The sequence below is a fragment of the Podarcis liolepis genome (genome assembly GCF_965112155.1).
Source record: "Podarcis liolepis genome assembly, chromosome: 2".
Lineage (NCBI taxonomy): Eukaryota > Metazoa > Chordata > Lepidosauria > Squamata > Lacertidae > Podarcis > Podarcis liolepis.
Genome location: NC_139555.1, coordinates 33,529,145 through 33,548,880, shown reverse-complemented (window position 1 = coordinate 33,548,880; position 19,736 = coordinate 33,529,145). Strand labels below are relative to the sequence as shown.

Sequence of the window (19,736 nt, the reverse complement as noted above, 5' to 3'; positions counted from 1 at the left end):
TATGGACAAAAAAAGAGGCATTTACTGACATTTCAGAGGAGAAGGGAAAAAATGTTCATATCCATGAGACACCCCCCCCCCCTAAAAAGAGATATTGGTTCCACTGTGATATTATTTCTCAACAATTTGAAAGAACCCTTTTCAAATATGTCCTTCTTAGTTCAACCAAAGCGATATCCTCCTGATGCAAGCTTCCCATACCTGGATGAGAGATGCCAGAGAATAAGACTGCAGTACAAAGTGCACTTATTTGGGAATGAATTAGTGAGGTTTAGTTCTCAGTAAACATGCATAGGATCAGGTTACAAGGCTGTGTACAGATGGATGTTGGGGGGGGGACAACAGCAGCAAGTGCCTACTTCATGGCTTCCTTTGCACTAGCCTTGAATCCACTTAATCTCAGGGTCTTGGGTTCGAGCCCCATGTTGGGCAAAAAGATTCCCGCACCGCAGGGGGTTGGACTAGATGACCCTCATGGTCCCTTCCAGCTCTATGATTCTGATCCTGTGAACAGCAGTAGTTTACAGTGCAATCCTCGCCAAGGGCTTGTTCACACTTCTGCTTGTGCCATGCCTAGAAAGCATGGGTTCCAAGCAGTTTTCCCCTTGCCCTTCTCCTTTCCCAGGGAAAACCCACTCTTTAGCAATAGGTGGGAACAAATGGCAATCTGGGGGAAACCCAAATTGCTGCCTGCTCCAGTTGAGCACTAAAAAGCAGGACCCCCCCCAGGGGCGGGGGGGAGGGAAGCGGCTGAGACTCAAGAGGAAGTGTGGATAAGCCACATGCCTGCTCAGATGTAAATCCTATTGAATTCAATGTGGTTTAGTTCTAAATATGTGGGGTTAAGACTGCAGCCCCAGTAACTCTGCAAATATAATGGATAAGGGCAGAGCCTTGTTGCTGGCCTAAAGAGTCCTGTTTGATCTGTTTGGGTTTTCCCCCTAATTCCGCATTGCAGCAGCCTCTTCCCATGGAGCAAAGATGACTAGATTGCAAGTAGCCTCTGGCCTAGTATATTTCAATCACTAACAGAAAAATCAGTACTTCCCCTCCTCTATTTTTAATTTGCCTCAGGAGCACATACCGGTATGTGGCAAACCACCCATCCTTTCACATAGCTTCATTATATGGCAAAATCACACATTGCAATACAGTGGTACAGGGTTACAGACGCTTCAGGTTACAGACTCCGCTAACCCAGAAATAGTACCTCGGGTTAAGAACTTTACTTCAGGATGAGAACAGAAATCGTGTGGTGGCGGTGCAGTGGCAGCATTAGCTAAAGTGGTACCTCAGAACAGTTTCAGGTTAAGAACAGACCTCCAGAACGAATTAAGTTCTTAACCTGAGGTACCACTGTAAACCTATTTTCTTAAAAGCATGTTTGAGCTGAAAAAGCAGCCACGGGACTCCAATCTGGAATATGTTATGTAACTAGAGTGCGGGTTCACACCAATGTCTTGCCAAATTTCATGTGTCATAGGTTGAAAGGAAGTTGAATGTAGCCATCACTCTTCCTGCAGTTCGGCAGATGTGGTGGGATTTCTGTAGGCGGGTTGTGAGGTTCCCCTCCACCACTTCAGTTCTGTGCAAGCAAGCCTCAGGACCAGTCCTGGTTGTTATCTGTTTAATAAAAAAGCTGCTAAACTCTGAATGGGACATGCTCTGTCTCTTAGCATCTACCTCTCCTTCCCAGGGGCAGGGGAAGGGGGGCAGTGGGGGCGGTCTGCCCTGGGTGTTACCACTGAGGGGGTGACAAAATGCCGGGCGGCACTCACTGTGGGGCCTGCAGTGAGTAATGCGGTGGCTTGGCTGTCCACAGGCTCCACGCTGCCCCAAACAGTCCACTTGTTGCCTCCCCCTCAGTTGTAGGGCGGCTGAGTGGGAGGAAGCAGGCAGACTCCTCAGAGGCCCTGCAGACTGTCCTGCCCCAGCTTGGCTCGCCCCCCGGTCGGCTGGTCTCACCCCTGGGCACAGGGCATGCACGCCGTCCCAGGCGCCCTCTCGGCTTGCTCTGCCGCTGCTCCTTCCCACTAGGAATTGCCTTTAAAGGTGTATAAGTCCTGCAGTAACTCTCTTATAATGTTTTTTTAAAAATCTCTAATCATCATCTGTATACAGCTTAAGACAATTTGAAATTTCATGAGCCTTAAGAATGTGGATTCTAGTAAATGAAATTATGGTTCAAATGCTGGGTTCTGTAAAATGTGTGGGCAGGTGCAGCCCTATAGCTCCTTTTGCACCCAGGTTGCATACACACAATACAATTAAAGCACCCCCTTCCAGAATCCTGGGAACTGTAGTTTAGCACACGGAGAGCTACAATTTCCAGAACCCTTAAGAAAAATTCAGTTCTCATGATTTTTAGGAGGGGGGAAATGTGCTTTTACAGGGTGTACACAGCCTCACACCAGGTGGCACTTTCTGCGGTTTGACCCCTGCAGTTGAGAAGTGTGACAGTTGCAGCCAGCTTTAGGGTTTCTCTCACTGAAGGAAAAAAATGGAATATACATTGAATCGTTGCCTTATCTTGCAGCTTACTTCTCCACTATGTCCCAGACTCGCTTCTTTATGTTCAGTTCTTCAACAGTTGAGGCAACAGCCTGCCTCACAACCTGGGTGAAGGATGAGACACAAACCTGATATTGGCATCTAGGAATTCTGCTTTTATACCTATTGTTTCCTTGAATCAACACCATTAACCATAGTTTCTCAGTTTGAATTCTGTGGATAACTCAGGCTGTGTAAACATTGCTGTTTATTTCAACCTCCATGTGCTCCCACCACTGGTATTTGAAGCAGAGCAGAGTACACATTATGTTAGGGACACAGGTGGCACTGTGGGTTAAACAACAGAGCCTAGGGCTTGCCGAACGGAAGGTCGGCGGTTCGAATCCCCACAATGGGGTGAGCTCCCATTGCCCGGTCCCTGCTCCTGCCAACCTAGCAGTTCAAAAGCACGTCAAAGTGCAAGTAGATAAATAGGTGCCGCTCCGACGGGAAGGTAAACGGCATTTCCGTGCGCTGCTTTGGTTCGCCAGAAGTGGCTTAGTCATGCTGGCCACATGACCCAGAAGCTGTACGCTGGCTCCGTCGGCCAATAAAGCGAGATGAGCGCCGCAACTCCAGAGTCGGCCACGACTGGACCTAGTGGTCAGGGGTCCCTTTAGCTTTACACATTATGTTAGCCACAATCCATATGTATCCTGTAGTTTCTTGAGAAATATTTGTGCGTGATGCACTTGCCCTCAAACTAGCTTCCATATGATTAAAAAACATAAGCTGGGGTGTGTACATTTTTTACATCCGTTGCTTAGGCACAGATGGCATCTGAATTGAATAGGACATGATGGAGAACCAGAGAATTTGGGTATTTTAAAAGGCAAGGCAGAACTGTACTATAAAGCCTAGTTCGCAAAACTGAAAAACCAAAGCTTTGAAAAGTTCAACATCACCAGAAAAGGTTCCTCGGACAACTTCTCCAGAAGCACATTGAACACTTCCTCCTCCAAGCCTTCCTCTTGGATGATTTCGAGCCCTATGGTGGCCAGCAATCTTGCAGCATCAACGCGATGCTGAGGGTAAAGAGGCAAAAAACAGAACATGAACTATCCATTTAACAAACGTCATGTGCTTGTGGTATTTCAACAGACTGTCCCTTCAACCTGCTCTTCATTCTGCCCCAGTAGGACTGCCACTCTTTCTTCCACTATTCACCACTTCCCATCACTTCTTTTCTAATTATGTTTTACTGATTTTCAAAGCTTACAAAAACTGTTACAACACAAAGAAGAAGAAGAAACTTAAAGAGGTAAACAAAATAAACTTCATAGGATATAGGAAAAGCTAAAAGCTTTTGTTCAGGATGCTGGTCCAAAGGCATGCATCGTCAAAGGCAGGCAAGATCCATGTTAGGTAAAGGTAAAGGGACCCCTGACCACTAGGTCCAGTCGTGACTGACTCTGGGGTTGCGGCGCTCATCTTGCTTTACTGGCCGAGGGAGCCGGCGTACAGCTTCCGGGTCATATGGCCAGCATGACTAAGCCGCTTCTGGCGAACCAGAGCAGCCCACGGAAACGCCGTTTACCTTCCCACCAGAGCAGTACCTATTTATCTACTTGCACTTTGACGTGCTTTCAAACTGCTAGGTTGGCAGGAGCAGGGACCGAGCAACGGGAGCTCACTCCGTTGCAGGGATTCGAACAGCGACCTTCTGATCGGCAAGTTCTAGGCTCTGTGGTTTAACCCACAGTGCCACCCGCGTCCCTAAGATCCATGTTACTTTGTGCTTATATAAGAAATAAAAATCTGCTTTCTTATTTATTTTTTCCTTCTAGCCCGTTAACTCTAAAGACAGTTTCCCCACACCACCTCTTCTTCTCAAGCTGCATCCGCAACACGGACAAAACTTTTAAATACTGAGAACATGAACGAATGGAACAATGGAAGAAGGAAAATCCAGTGGTAGGAAGTCCTTGAAAAATAATAATACAATTCTTGTAACCCATTATCCCATGCATAATGTTCTAAGAAACAAACCTGATAGTTCTCAGAAACAAATCTCTAATTGAGGGTGCATAAAGATGGTAGTCTTAGCTTTTTCTGCACTTTGCATAGATCACAATTCTTGCGGCATCAAATGCAAACCCTTGATTCAATCATGTATCTTGGGCTCTTCCCATAACATTCTAGGAAGGTGATTTCAAGTTCAGCGGGGATTCTCTTAGGCTAAATATGACCCTTTGTTGTTGCTGTTGTTGTTTAAAAAGGAAATCATGTTCAAGGAGTTCTGGGAGAAGAATTAGCCTAAAGAACTGGGGAATGCGAACATGCTTGGTGCCTTGGACAAATCCTCATGTACTAACAGCAAGTGAAGTTGCACAGATCCGATTATAACACCAGCAGCAAGGCTTCTAGATGTAGAACTGCGCAGTTTCTGGAAAAATAGAGGCATGGTGTCTCAGGGTTGAGAAGTCTGTGGCGTCCCTCCAGGTGTTTTTAGACTACAGCTGCCGTAATCCTTGACCATTGGTCGTGCTGTTGAGGCTGATGGGAGCTGAACATCTGGAGGGCCAACCGTTTCCCATCCCTGGTTTAAATTTGCCTCAAAATGACATTCCAGCAGCCCCCACAAGGGTAATGATGTTAGTATGTTGTAGCAAAAACCATAAGGTCTTGTAACTTAACTTAAAAACTAACACATGTGTTATGAAGTAGACTCTAGCCCAGAAAAGCTTGTGCTTTATATATATCGTGATATATTTGTTAGCTTTGAGGGGCTACAAGACTCCTTGTTGCTTTTGTGATAGCAGCAGCATTGCCCCTGTCCCCTGACATTTCAGTAGAGATAACACACACATTTCTGAGGCCATTCCATTGAGATTATTATTTCAAATGATCCAGAACTGTGCAGGAAAAACAAGTTCCAGACATAATCCCTGAAGCATAGACCCTTGGGAAGGGGTCCCATTGAATCCACAGCAGGGGTAGGCAACCTAAGGCCCGTGGGCCGGATGCGGCCCAATCGCCTTCTCAATCCGGCCCACGGACGGTCTGGGAATCAGTGTGTTTTTACATGAGTAGAATGTGTCCTTTTATTTAAAATGCATCTCTGGGTTATTTCTGGGGCATAGGAATTTATTCATATTTTTTTTCCAAAATATAGTCCGACCCACCACATGATCCGAGGGACAGTAGACCGGCCCACGGCTGAAAAAAGGTTGCTGACCCCTGACCCACAGGAACTTATTTCTGAGTAAATATAGATAAATAGAATCATTTTGTAGGATAGCTAAACATAGAGAAGCTCAGACAAATCTATATACCAGCAAAGGACCTATTCAGTCAAATTCATGCATGAAAAAGCATGTAGAGAGAAAATAGTAAGCAAATTTCTGGATCCATGGACGAGCAAAAGAGTGGAAGGGAAATTCAGCCCAAATTGAGATACAGTGGTACCTCGGGTTAGATACGCTTCAGGTTACATATGCTTCAGGTTACAGACTCCGCTAACCCAGAAATATTACCTCGGGTTAAGAACTTTGCTTCAGGATGAGAACAGAAATCGTGCAGCAGCAGGAGGCCCCATTAGCTAAAGTGGTGCTTCAGATTAAGAACAGTTTCAGGTTAAGTACGGACCTCCGGAACGAATTAAGTACTTAACCCGAGGTACCACTGTACTGGCTCAATACCACAGAAAGGGTTCTACTGAACAAAATTTGCTCACCTTGTACAAAGGAGAACGCTGAAGCTGGTCAATAACAGTTTTGATAACTACAGGGTCCACTATGGCCATTTGCTTTACCAGCATGACCAAAGCCTAGAAGAGGAAGACATGGATGGAGAGAGAACATGTGTTCAAAGTGGGGTAAGGTGTGTGGAGAGGAAGACAATTTGGGCTTCATGCAAAGAAGTCTCATTTAACTAAGTAATATTAAAGGTAGCATTAAAATAATATGACAGTCCCTGAACCTGAACTCCTGGCAAACTGTAGGAAAGGAGATCCCAAAACAACTTAATGCAATCGCCCAACTCTTCTCCCAACGGCGTATTAGGAATCTGATCTTCTACAGGTTAAATCCTTTCAACTGAATCCTAAAATTGTGTATTTTTCTTCTTGCCTTTTCTTTAGAAAAACAAACAAACCAGGTTTTAAAAAGTAAGCTTCTAGCTTCCATGGAGAATGTGCAAATGTACAAACAAATGATATATGGTCAATGAGGTATCAGAAAAAGCTAAGCACCCCATCACCATAGCTCTACAGCAGTGTTTCCCAAACTCGGGTCTCCAGCTTTTTTTCAGTCTACAATTCCCATCATCCCTGACCACTGGTCTTGCTTGCTAGAGATGATGGGAGTTGTAGTCCGCAAACAGCTGGAGACCCAAGGCTGGGAAACACTGCTCTACAGCCTAAATCTGATTCTCTCCTCTCACACCGACTTCTGTGCCACAGCTGCTTTTATCTCTGTTGCTGTAGATTAAGGGAGATTGAGCCCCGTGTCTCCCAATGCCTTGACTAGTTCAGTTTGCGCAAAGGTCTTCATCCACTATTGGGTGCAGCCACAGTACAGATCTGAGCTAAATATTCTTGATTATGGCTATTCCTATGCATAGCAGATTTCTCCTATCTCAGGGCCATGACTAGCTAAGGAAAAGGGAAGCAAACTGGGGAAGGTGGCTGATAAATGTGCATTTTTATATTCTCTTAAACAGGGGGAATGAGCAATAACTGCAACTTCGCCCCCTGCCCTGTGAGAAGGCAGAATGCACAACAAGTTTTGGACGCTGGTCTGTGGCCGTATTAATAAATTCATTTATTCAACAAGTTTTGTTTCTCCTTTCCCCTGTGATTATCCTGGGGTAAATATTTCCCAGGGACTCACTTCACAGAGATATTCAGACCACAAAGTACAACTCAGATCTCTCTGTCCGTTTATGTAACAGCCCCACCTGAATTTTTCTCTGACAGTCGTCCTGGGACAAGCACATGAACATAGTCTCTTGTGCGATTGGATTATACTTGTCCAGGTACCCTAAGCAAAGGGCTGCGTCGAATGACACGCTGTCCATGGGATCTTGTAGGTTCACCAACCGTCGCAGATTTCGGATTAAACTGGACCGGGCACCTATCCAATACCACTAGGGAAAGAGAGCATCTGCATTAGGTGCAACAGTGATCTGAAAGCTGTTTAAATAGGCCCAGAAAGAGAAGAGACTGGCAGAGCACATGTCTATCTGTAATACAGCCCCACATATTACCTCAAGTTCAGGTGTCATTGACCATGCCTGCAGGGATACCTTCAACGCACTCAGTGTATCTTCTCTCCGATTCAGACTCGCATCCTTTAGGTGTCTAATTAGCATTTTCACTACAGAGGTATCTAGGCAACCTGCTCCAGAGAATCGAGAGGCAGTGATCAAAGGGGAAAGCAAAACTCCCAGGAAGTTTTATTTAATTACAGGCAGTATTTGCCACCCCTTAACTGTAGTTCTCTGCGGGCATACATAAACATATTCAAAATAAAAACGCAAAGCAATAAAAATACAATTAGATAAAAGATAAACAAATAAATTCAAGCACAAGAGTTCAGTGACAATGGAGGGGAAGCACATTGCAAGGCAAAACAATTCTGAGGATATATATTCTAGACAGAATATTTCTTTCTCTTTAAAAGCAGAAATACCAAACCGACACCTGCTTGCCAGCTTGAGAGGACGGATGTTGATACTCTTTAGCAAACAAAAAGTGAAAGTAGGCTGCTTATTATTATGATTGGTTATTAATACTTCAGATATTCCAGGCTGAGCTGCGGTATCCAAAAGAAGTTTGCAAGGCTGAGCCTTGACTCAAATCTTGCTTACAGATGTGATTTCAGTCTTCAAAGGCATTCCGGAAAAGATCACTGGGCAATTTGGAGCCTGTGTGTTTATCTGAAAACAAATTCTACTAATTTCAGTTGGACTTGCTCCCAGTCCAAGGATTCCTTCCTTAATCTCACTCTGAAGTCCATCAGGAAATTGAAGTCTCCAATTCAATCAAAGTCCATGTGTGTCTAAAAAATTTGGCCGGGGGTTCTAAGCAATCAAAACATTCAAATCCAACAGAAAGTCATCTGAAATATCAGCCCACACAGGAACCTCAAATGGTTATATCCCTGTAACAGAGGGGACCGGAAGTCACCTTTTATAATTCTGCCACAAGTGTGAAATGTGCAAAAGAAAGCTGTGAGGGAGGGAAAAACCCTCCTCTGCTTGCATGTGACAAGGCCTATAATACACGAGGATTGCTATAAATGCACCAGGGAGCATGCCTCTGTGAGTAATAATAGAAAATTAGCCACACCAGAAGGAAGAAGGAAGAAAAGAGCTCAAGTCCATCTAACTCTGGTTTGTTTTTCTGTCCAAACCGGGGCATGGTCAGCGCTAACTATGGCTGTCCAAACAAGTTGGCTTCAAACTGTGCTGAAGGATCTTGTGTTGTGTAGATAATGATCAGAGGTGAAATGTCACTCACCTAGCAAAGCCAGCGACCGGGCTGCTTCATACTGCAAAGGCAAGCTGTTGCATTCCTGGAACTGAGAGAATAAGTACTAATGGCAGGCCAGCTGGAAACCATTTACTTATACATGCATGAACATCTAAGCATATCACAGGTGCACAGAATAGAAGTGGAAGGGTTCGAAAGACCAAAGCCAAGCACCCTGCCTGCCCACTCACCAGGGCTCAGCTCAAGCCAAGATTGTCTATATAGCATAAGCACAGAGGAGGCACGTGAAAAACAAATGCCTATAAATTAATTGTGAAAAGTCATATGCTGCATGGTAAGGCAAATTCCCTCCAGCCCCAACAAGTTCTTAATATGGTACGAAAACTTTCCCCAGCAATAACTATGGTGAGTCTTGCTCCAGTCCACAGTTACAAGGGGCTCTATATTTAACCTCAGAAGAGTCACACACATACCCACTTCCCTTGTGGGCTATGCCATTGCCAATGGTGAGATATGATGACTTAGCAGGGTGGGACGCGGGTGGAGCTGTGGGTTAAACCACAGAGCATAGGGCTTGCCAATCAGAAGTTCGGCACTTCAAATCCCCACGGCGGGGTGAGCTCCCGTTGCTCAGCCCCTGCTCCTGCCAACCTAGCAGTTCGCAAGCACGAAGTGCAAGTAGATAAATAGGTACCACTCCAGTGGAAAGGTAAACGGCATTTCCGTGCGCTGCTCTGCTTCACCAGAAGCGGCTTAGTCATGCTGGCCACATGACCTGGAAGCTGTACGCCGGCTCCCTCGGCCAATAAAGCAAGATGAGCACCACAACCCCAGAGTCGTCCGTGACTGGACCTAACGGTCAGGAGTCCCTTTACCTTTACCTAACTAGATGTTACAGGAGATGCAGGGCTGCCACTGACCCACGTCTCCTCATGTGTATCCCCAGAAACAGCTGTTAAAGGAAATGCGTAATGAGATGCTACAACATTCAAGAATTCACTGCTCCTGCATGTACCAGTTGGTGAACTGGCATGGGGGGTGTCACACAATGATATCACATTCCCATCACACTCCTCCCTCCCAGATGCTACTGAGTATGAGGGAGATTCATACTAGCACTAGCCAAATGCCCCATTTAGTATCTAGTTAGAAAAGTCTGCAAATGCCCATCACAAGATGGCAAGAGTCCATGGGGATTCTACTTACAGTATTAAAAAGTGCAGATGTGACAGATTCCTCAGCAACCCCAAGTTGTCCAAGGGCCTAGGAAGACAGGCAGAGAAATCAGAATAATCACCAGTGGCCTCTCCCAATTCCTGCAGGAAACTGCAGAGAGATTTGTTTCTGCCTTGAAAAATATAAATGCACTACAAACTACAAGACTGCTTTCTGGAGAGGCTTTGAAAAGGCACACAGCTGACCCGCACTCAGTTGCTTTCTCTGCTCCACCACATCTTCGAACAAAGGGCATTCATCACCCACTACAGTGGTACCTCGGGTTACATACGCTTCAGGTTACAGACTCTGCTAACCCAGAAATAGTACCTCGGGTTAAGAACTTTGCTTCAGGATGAGAACATAAATCGTGCTCCGGCGGCGCGGCAGCAGCAGGAGGCCCCATTAGCTAAAGTGGTGCTTCAGGTTAAGAACAGTTTCAGGTTAAGAATGGACCTCTGGAACGAATTAAGTACTTAACCCAAGATACCACTGTATTTGTTAGTATTTCACACCTCCAATGCTGCAGATGAGATTGGTGTAAATCACATGCCTGTCTGGGAAGAGTGTGGGAATAGAAGACAGTCTTATCTCTTCCGCTGTATGTACTATTGTACTATACTTTTGCTTTTACTTGTTCCTGCCTGTTTCCTCTCAGAGCTGGAGAGAGAAGATGCCATGGATCCTCTGTCTGTACATAGTGTGTAAATAAATACATAGATGAGCTCTACGATGTCTCACGCTTCTTGCTGTGTTATGCTAGATGATTGGTGTGCACATATAATTTGATATATGTAACTAAAGCACACTGGAGAAGAAGGGTAATGCCTTTTCCAGAGCTGCGCATACCAGAGGACGCTTGGAGTTTGGGGCTGCAAAGACACCCCCAGGGCGTTTTCCAACACTATTGTCCCTACCATAAACAAGTTGAGCTGTTCCCATCCACCTGGAATAGGTGCAAGGTAAGGCAAGTCGTCTAGGGACGTGGGTGGTGCTGTAGGTTAAACCACAGAGCCTAGGGCTTGCTGATCAGAAGATCAGCGGTTCGAATCCTTGCGACGGGGTGAGCTCCCGTTGCTCGGTCCCTGTTCCTGCCAACCTAGCAGTTTGAAAGCATGTTAAAGTGCAAGTAGATAAATAGGTACCGCTCTGGAGGGAAGGTAAACGGCGTTTCTGTGCACAGCTCTGGTTCGCCAGAAGCGGCTTAGTCATGCTGGCCACATGACCTGGAAGCTGTACGCCGGCTCCCTTGGCCAATAAAGCAAGATGAGCGCCACAACCCCAGAGTCAGCCACAGCTGGACCTAATGGTCAGGGGTCCCTTTACCTTTACCTAAGGCAAGTTGCCACTTCAAAGTTTTGTGCTTTAGCTGAAAGGACTTCTGGGGAAGCACAACATGGACAGAGAGTCTAGAGGCCAGCCAAACCTTTGCTCTATTTCTGCTGCGTCACTTCTATAGCTTAGCAGAATTTAAAGAAGCAAACACACAAATAACAGTGGCTTTACCAGATGTTACCACCCCTACACTGACGACTGAGTGCAACACGTAAACATGGCCAATAGATGAAGGTCCTTGCTTCCCCAATAATGGTCTTTGCCACCTCTGTATTCCTCCAAACCGGTTTTCCGAACTTGACCCAGAATAAATAAATAAGCATCCCTAGGGTACGCAGAATTCTGTATAGCAGGAATAAGGTTAATAGGAATCACTTTATAATGAGTTGGACCACTGGTCCACCTAGCTCAGTATTTTCTATACAGAGGTTTTCTGGGGTTTCAAAGAGGAGACATTCTGAGTCTTTCCTAGAGATGAGAGGGATTGAACTTGGGGGCTTCTGAAGATTTGTTATCAATGGACAATGGCCCTTTCCTAGAAGGCCTACACATTTGATAGGCACATGGATCTGAATTTTTACATGGGACCGCAGTGTCTTTCCATGGGAAATACAGTGGTACTTCAGTTTTCGAGCATCTTGGAAGACGAACAATTCAATTTTTGAACGTCGAAAACCCAGAAGTAATTGCTTCTGTTTCTGAACGAGTCTCGGAAGTCTAACGGCTTCTGCTGCGTGTTTTTCAATTTTTCCAATTGAATTTGCAGCCAGCCCTTTGCGCCTCGGTTTTCGAACATTTTGGAAGTCAAATGGTCCTCCGGAACGGATTACGTTCGAGAATCGAAGTACCACTGTAATTCCTGACCTCTAATGTAAAAAGGAAGGGCCTGCTGGATCAGGCCAATGACCCATCCTGCCTGCACTTTCCAGCAACTGATACTCAGAAGCATACTGTGTCTGACTGTGGTTGCCTTATCCTGCATGAATTTATCTAATTCTCTTTTAAAGTCTTTTAATGTCATCCAAGCTGGTAGCCACCATCAGTGAGTTCCAAAGTTTAACCAGTAAAAGGACTTAATCTGCAATGTGATTTCTGACCCGGAACACTTGGCATGCTTTTGAAATTCTGATAATCTTAGCTTTGTTGCTTTTTGTTGTGTTTCTTTTAAAAGCAGATAGCGCTCATATAGTAAAGGAAATCTGGAAGGGGAGAACAACAACAACAGCAACAACAACAAGCCTTTCGAAAGGCTTTTCCAAGCTCGAAAATAAACAGATAAGAAGTCTTAACTTTACCTGAGCTGCATAGAGTTGCTCAAGTTCCACAGGAGAATCTAAATAGTTTATGAGAACCTGCAAGCACACAAAATAAAAATTACTCACACACATACATACACAGAGAGAGCGAGAGCGAGAGCGAGAGAGAGAGAGAGCGAGAGAGAGAGCGCTGTATTAAAAGTGTTAAAATTCCAATGATGTATTACAACTCTCTTGTAAAGGGTGCTAAAAAGCTTTTGCTAGCTTGCTTTGCCTAGCTAGCCACACCGTTAATTCCCACTAAGGCCAGTGAGTTTTAACTGATTATCTTCTAGTGCCAGTTAGGGAGATAGAGAGTGAGTGAGTACACCTCTGTCATGGATTCATTGTGTGACATTAATCATTGCCTCTTTGCCTCAGTCCTGCACCTGTAAAATGGAAATAATAGTGACACTTCATAATGCATAGGATTGTTGCGATGGTAGAAAATAAATAAAAGGGCTGTTTTAGTGATAGGTAGTCAAGTCCCACTGACAGTAGTGAGCCATGTATATGAATTCAGCCTTCACAAAAAGAGCCTTCTTTACAGATAAGAGTATGAAGAAAACAAGAAGAGCTCCCCATACCCATAAAACAATATAAATTGCACCATGTGTCCATCTGAATGGGATGAAGAATGGGCCTCCTCCATGTTTGCCAATTTACATATTTCAAACTGGCAATGAGGCACACACAACAAAACTTTCCTCATCCCTGCCCTGATCCATGAGTAAAAAGCATGCAACAATTAATCTACAATTAATTCTTAAATCCGTTCTTGGCAGATGTCCCTGTTGCAAACCATAACCTTTGGCTTCTGACCTTGAGCCTTTCTGGATTCAAATTTTCCTTCTCATTGAAGTTCTCTTTCTCTTTAATCCTTGCTAACTTGACATACTTGGAGAGGGAAAAGTCAGACCTGAGCAAGAGAAAAGACCCCGTGATGGGCTGTTTAAAATTTGGTTAATGCACTCGCTGAGAGTGTTAGCACTGCAGGAATAAAAACGAGCAAAGGAATCTAGTGCAATATAAATCCACACTGTACAAGAAAGTCCTTCAATTACGCTGGGGAGATGCAGTTTTGTCATTACTTTAATTGTACTACGAAGGCAGAAGATTCTCAAAACGTGGGGTAACTCTGATGTTCATGTCATGCAAACTGTACATGGGACAGACAGAAATATATCCCTGGAAGAGGAAAGAGGCTGTATTAATCATTAACCAGCCAGAGGGCCTTCTTGGCAGTGGCACCCTCCCTGTGGAAACCCTCCCATCAGATGTCAAGGAGATAAAGATCTGCACAACTTTTAGAAGACGCCTGAAGGCAGCTCTGTATTGGGATGTTTTCAGTGTTCAACATTTTATTATGTTTTTACAGTGCTTTTTTGGGGGGGACACAGGGGTACGCATGTACCCCTAAACATTTTGTGAATCTAAGTTTGGCCTCATTGAGGGGCAGTATTTCAATATGAGTAGGAAAATGAGAGTACCCCTAAACATTTCTTTAAGGAAAAAAAGCACTGTGTTTGTGTATGTGCTGGAAGCTACCCAGAGTGGCTGGGGAAACCCAACCAGATGGGCAGGGAAGAAATAATAAAAATTATTATTATTATTTCAAAATGTAGTAAATAACAACCACTGCACGCCAGCACATGCAAACCACCACGTCAATTAGCCCTAAAGGCAAGTAGGCACTGCAATAACTGTAGACCCTCCAAGGGTCCCTATTTTCCATTTCACCAATGAAAAGAGGGACATCCTAAGAAAAAGTGGGACATTCCAGGATGAAATCAGAAACGGGGATGGCTTCTCTAAATCAGGGACATCCCTGGAAAATAGGGACACTTGGAGGGTCTGGTATGTAACTGTTCATTTCCCAAGCTGATGAGACATGAGAGATTGTTTTAAAAAATGCAAGTGGCTTGCAAACACCTGGGCAATACTGAACATATGAAATTTAACTCTGAAAAATGCATACAATATACTTGTATGTGAATCACACACCCCCGGTGTATTTGGTGCATTAAATAATAAAATGTTGGTGCATTAAATAATAAAATTTTGTTCCATTGCTATTCATGTCTGAGAGGCCAGCTGAATCCAAAAGGCAGATGAAATCAGTGAGGTGAGTCCCACACAGACAGTTCAATTTGCTCTGCTAAAGGGCAATTTCAGCACCTAAAAAGTCTCAGATTGACTCGGTTAGACAAAGATGAACAATCTGTGATGTGCTATTACCACCTACTGGATACTGGAGGAAGCAGACAAACACGGCTGTATGTGAAACTCCCTGTCCAAAGAAGTTAAGATTATTTTCCTTTGTGGGCTTGTTCCTTTCATTATTCTGTTAACTTACATTTATAAGGCAATCAAGTTGGTCTAAGAGACAACTTCCATTTTGTTTTGCCAATATCTTGCAAATATATTTACCAGATATCTTTACTCAAGTATCTTTTCTGAAGACTACAGAGGGCCAGAAAATGTGATGGTGTTGCTTTAAATTGTCTATTTTGCATTGTTTCTGCATTTGCGCTCTTGCTTGAATTTGCAGTATTGTTTGATCTGCTTTGTTTTTGTTTGGACCAGGCAGCCCATTAAATAGTCAGTTTAACACCAGTGTTAGCACCAGCATAGAATAGCCTGAATCCTTTGCGCTCCAAGCAGCAAAGCTTGGAGATTTAGCTGAAAGGAGTATTCATTTATTACTTCAAGTCAGGCTTGTAGACTTAGAAACTCGGTGTCCTATATCTTACCTTTTCTTCAGGGCCTTTTTCTTCTGCTTTTCCAGCTTCTTCCGATACGGGCATTGCTTCTTCAAGCTAGCTGCATCAGGCTGCTCAACTATTCTGGGCTGGACAAAGGTGACCACGGGCTGGAACGTTCTCCACTCTGAAGGAGAACACGGGTAAGTTACACGAGGAATCTGAGGACGAAAAATATTAAAACACTAAGACTACTACAGGAAAGAAGCAAAGCAATCTTATTGTCAGAAATAGATTTCCCTTAATTAGACACGTCTGGGAAATACACTTATGGGAAGAATTCAGAATTCAGTGTAGCCCTAAGTGGTGTATGCATGCACACATTGAGACTTCCCTCCCCATTCTGCTTTGCCCCACTTAAACTTGTTCTGGAGGTTCCCCCACCCTTTCAGAGAAGATCGAAGGGATGTGGATGACTGCAGTCCCATCACACAAGCAGATCACATTCCCCACACACAACCACATTGGAAGTACCTTCTTTCCCTCAAAGAATTCTGGGATTTCTGGTCTCTTAAGGGTTGCTGAGTTTAACTCTTTGAAGGGCAAACTACAGTGTCCAGAATTCTTTGATGGAAAGAAGGTGCTTCTTAATGTGATTTAAAGTTATAGTGTGTGCACAGCCTTAGCCTTTGCTATGGCCACATGCCTCAGAATGGTCAGGGGAAAAACAGTGCTGTCCAGCGTTGTAAAGACTGCGGAGAGAATAACTGGGTGTACTCTTCCCACCTTGGATCAAATCTATGCTTCCAGGTGCCATAAGAAAGTTGCAGAGATAGTGCAGGATAGTGCACACCCCAGAAATGATCTCTTTCACCTTCTGCCTTCTGGAAGAAGGTACAGGGTTATTATAAAGACTAGGACTAGCAGCCTGAGAAACAGTTTCTATTCAAATGTGATTTTGGCTTTAAATGCAGTGTAAGGTAGTCTCTATGGGAATATATTGTATTTAATTATGGGGTATCAGAGTTTTTAGGGGGCTAACCAGGCCGGAATAGCTGGGATAGCAGGCTTGTTGGTTTTTGAATGTCTGGTGTAGATTTTTTCAATTTTGTTGTTCTGTATGGGACAATGACAATAAAGATTATTGTATCGTATTGTATAATGCTTATACCAAAGTACAAGACCACTCGTAGGCATTTTCCCCCTTCTAACAAATATACAAGGGCGGACTTTGGTAATATGGCGCCCTGGGAAAGGACAAAATTTGGTGCCCCCCTAACTTTGAGTAGGTACCCATATAAATATAGGCTTTTATTACTATTATTTTTTGTGGTCCCTTGGTTTGGCACTCTGTACAGGGGAACTGCCTGCATGGCCCAGCGCTGTAAATATTTCAGAATGCCGCTGCCTATTCCTTGATGGTAAGCTTTTCCTTACTCGCTCTGCTTGAACCTGGGGTTCCGTAAGCTCCAAATTGGACATTTTTCAACAACAACACAAATTCTTCACTGAGACCTGAGTCATTAAGTAGACCCAGCCATACTTAAAAATGAAAACACGCCTCTGCTATCCTTGTGCGATGTTTCGCCGCATGTTGCAGAACTCACTTCTGTTTATTTTTTTTAGAAAGCGACATTCATCATTTGGATGGGGAGGGTATGTGTGGAGGAAAACTGTAAATATTGCCAGTGAGTATGTCTTCCTATGTGGCACATGATTTCTGAAGAGCAGCAGCTCCAGAGTTCCTTCAAGGTTCTGGGATGGGACAAGGTGCAGCAGCAGAAAAGAGGGACGATGTGTAAAGAGCATTTGTCGTTTGTGTATAATTAATACGCATTCATGCGGTAACTACCATGCCTGGATATAAATACAAATCAAGCTGGTAGAACCAAAGAAGCTTAAAACAAAGCAGGCTGGGAAAGTTACAGAATACCAACCAGTCCTCTGGTTTCTCAAAACAGGCAAGGCTTGATGCAAGCAGGGAGGCAGTAGATGGGTTAACAAGTGTGTGCCTATCACAGGAAAATAATTCTTGGGAATGATTGCAGGCACAGCTAGGTAAAAAGAATTATGCATTCTATACATGCACGTAGGAAGGCAGGCCATTCAGAGCCAGGATTGGAAGGTGGATTTTGCCCCCTCTGCCAGATTGTTTCCAAGTGCAATGTTTTATTTTTCCCCCCATAGGAGAAATTGATAGCCATCTGCTTTCATGGAGGGAAGTAAAAAGCTACTGTGACTGTTCCAAAGCAGTCAAAATCCCTGGTGTCTAGGCTGGGGGTAAAATTTTGCCTCCTCAAGGCTGTTGCAGATTTGCAGCCTATCTACAGTGGTAGCTCGGGTTAAGAACTTAATTCGTTCTGGAGGTCCGTTCTTAACCTAAAACTGTTCTTAACCTGAGGTACCACTTTAGCTAATGTGGCCTCCCGCTGCCACCGCACGATTTCTATTCTCATCCTGAAGCAAAAGTTCTTAACCCGAGGTACTATTTCTGGGTTAGCGGAGTCTGTAACCTGAAGCGTCTGTAACCTGAAGCATCTGTAACTCGAGGTACCACTGTACTTTGTTCAGCGCAGAACACAAGAGCCACTGGGGGGGCATATTTACATAGCCCCACCCCTTCATCAGCATAGCTCCACCCTTGGAACCACTTCATGCCAAGAGTTGGAAAGGATATTTCAAAACGGCTTTTATGGATAAGGATCATTGAGCTCCAGCTATGACCTGGTGGACGGAGCTTCTTGGCATCGTGGACCGGACAGGCTTCCCAGTTCCTAAAAAGAGGAAAGCAGAGGAAAGCCCATCACTAGGCAGAGGAGTATGTTACTTTGTTGGTAGTCAACTTTTTATCTGTTTAACACCAATGTTATTGTGCTGCAGCACAACAAAAACCGGGACAAAACAAGAACAAAACAAACTTTGAATGGTGTTAAAAGTTACAGGACATGCACTGTTGTATGGACTCTGCAAAAACAATGTATACTAGAGAAGCAGATATCCTACAATAAACACCCTTCTGGCACCACCCTAAGGCAGAAATCTTATGTCAACTTAGGGCCAAACATGAACCATGTGCTTATTAAACATGTTTTTGTCTACTATAAGGGCAAGAGTGCGAGATAAACTTGCACAGAGGGTGAGAGAAAAATCCATGGAGCTGGACCGGGGGGGGGGGGGGAGGCCGAATAACAAAACTTTCAAGCCCATGTCAATTCCATTCAGGAACTTTACAAATCTGAAAAGTTTGTGGATGACTCTGTTGCTTGGTATGAGTTGTGGGCAAAAATAGCCTTACTGAACTACAGTGGTACCTCAAGCTACAAACGCCTCAGGTTACAAACGCTTCGGGTTACAAACTCCGCTAACCTGGAAGAGTTACCTCGAGTTGAGAACTTTGCCCCAGGATGAGAACGGAAATCGTGTGTCGGCGGCGCAGTGGCAGCAGGAGGACTCATTAGCGAAAGCACGCCTCCAGTTAAGAACAGTTTCAGGTTAAGAACGGAACTCCGGAACGAATTAAGTTCGTAACTAGAGGTACCACTGTATTGGACCACACTAAACTGTTCCCTGGTATTAAAATGACCAAGAGGCTCCACGGTTTAGACCACAGTGCCACTCTTGTCTCAACCATGCAAAGGACCCACAGCCTCCAAGGCCTGCTCCTCCTCCAGGCCTGAAGTCACTGTCTATTTGCCTCCACTCTCCAAGCACACAGGCAATTACCAGAATGAGATGGAACATCCTTTTGCCTTGTATGGGGACAGTAGGAGACAGTAGGAGACAGACAGCAAATGATTGTGCAGTGGGAGTGCTCTGCTGGCAAGGAGGAAAGGGACCCACACTTGAAGGGAAGAATCTGGCCTGAAGCCTGGATCTAGCAGCTACCACTTCACACAATAATAAAGGATACCATCAACATCACATTATTTCCTGGAGTTCTAACTCACCGTTGTCCTGTATTATCTCAATCATAGAGCTCCATGATAACTTTTGAGGCACTTTGACACCGCAAGTGTTCTCTGGGAGCATTTTTGTCCCACCCATTTTTGTCCCTTTTTACTGAAAGCCTGGCTTTGATCACTTCAGAAATTGATGGAAGACAGATATTTCAGCCAACACCTGGTAGTTCATGAGGACTCATTGTTCCTGAGCTCGGAGTGAGTGATGTCATAAACCACTACTATGATTAGGCCTTTGTTTTAC

The 19,736-nt window shown here is 44.4% G+C and overlaps 2 protein-coding genes across 6 annotated transcripts in view; one reads left to right on the top strand and one right to left on the bottom strand.

Annotated features, from left to right (window-relative positions):
- Nucleotides 1–5,131, top strand: part of LOC310699409 (polymeric immunoglobulin receptor-like) — a 26,405-nt gene extending 21,274 nt beyond the window's left edge. For both annotated transcript variants that reach the window (XM_083487232.1, XM_083487234.1), the window contains one exon: nt 4,338–5,131. In XM_083487232.1, the coding sequence (XP_083343358.1) occupies nt 4,338–4,415 (78 nt within the window). In that variant the 3' untranslated portion in view covers nt 4,416–5,131. The remainder of the gene's footprint in view (nt 1–4,337) is intronic.
- HEATR9 (HEAT repeat containing 9) overlaps nt 1–19,736 on the bottom strand; it is a 23,423-nt gene extending 3,687 nt beyond the window's left edge. Inside the window, exons 1-12 of one of the 4 annotated variants that reach the window (XR_014522061.1) lie at nt 19,481–19,734; nt 18,258–18,307; nt 15,585–15,754; nt 13,654–13,750; nt 12,832–12,888; nt 10,193–10,249; nt 9,014–9,074; nt 7,759–7,889; nt 7,450–7,638; nt 6,227–6,319; nt 3,456–3,575; nt 2,542–2,615 (exon numbers count right to left, since the gene is read on the bottom strand). Coding sequence is in view for 3 of the 4 variants with exons in the window: in XM_083487196.1 (XP_083343322.1) it covers nt 2,542–2,615; nt 3,456–3,575; nt 6,227–6,319; nt 7,450–7,638; nt 7,759–7,889; nt 9,014–9,074; nt 10,193–10,249; nt 12,832–12,888; nt 13,654–13,750; nt 15,585–15,754; nt 18,258–18,307; nt 19,481–19,577 (1,196 nt within the window). In the remaining variant the exon portion in view is untranslated. Of the gene's footprint in view, nt 1–2,541; nt 2,616–3,455; nt 3,576–6,226; nt 6,320–7,449; nt 7,639–7,758; nt 7,890–9,013; nt 9,075–10,192; nt 10,250–12,831; nt 12,889–13,653; nt 13,751–15,584; nt 15,755–18,257; nt 18,308–19,480 lie in introns of all 4 variants that reach the window. The other 3 variants (XM_083487196.1, XM_083487197.1, XM_083487198.1) reach the window with 3 other exon arrangements.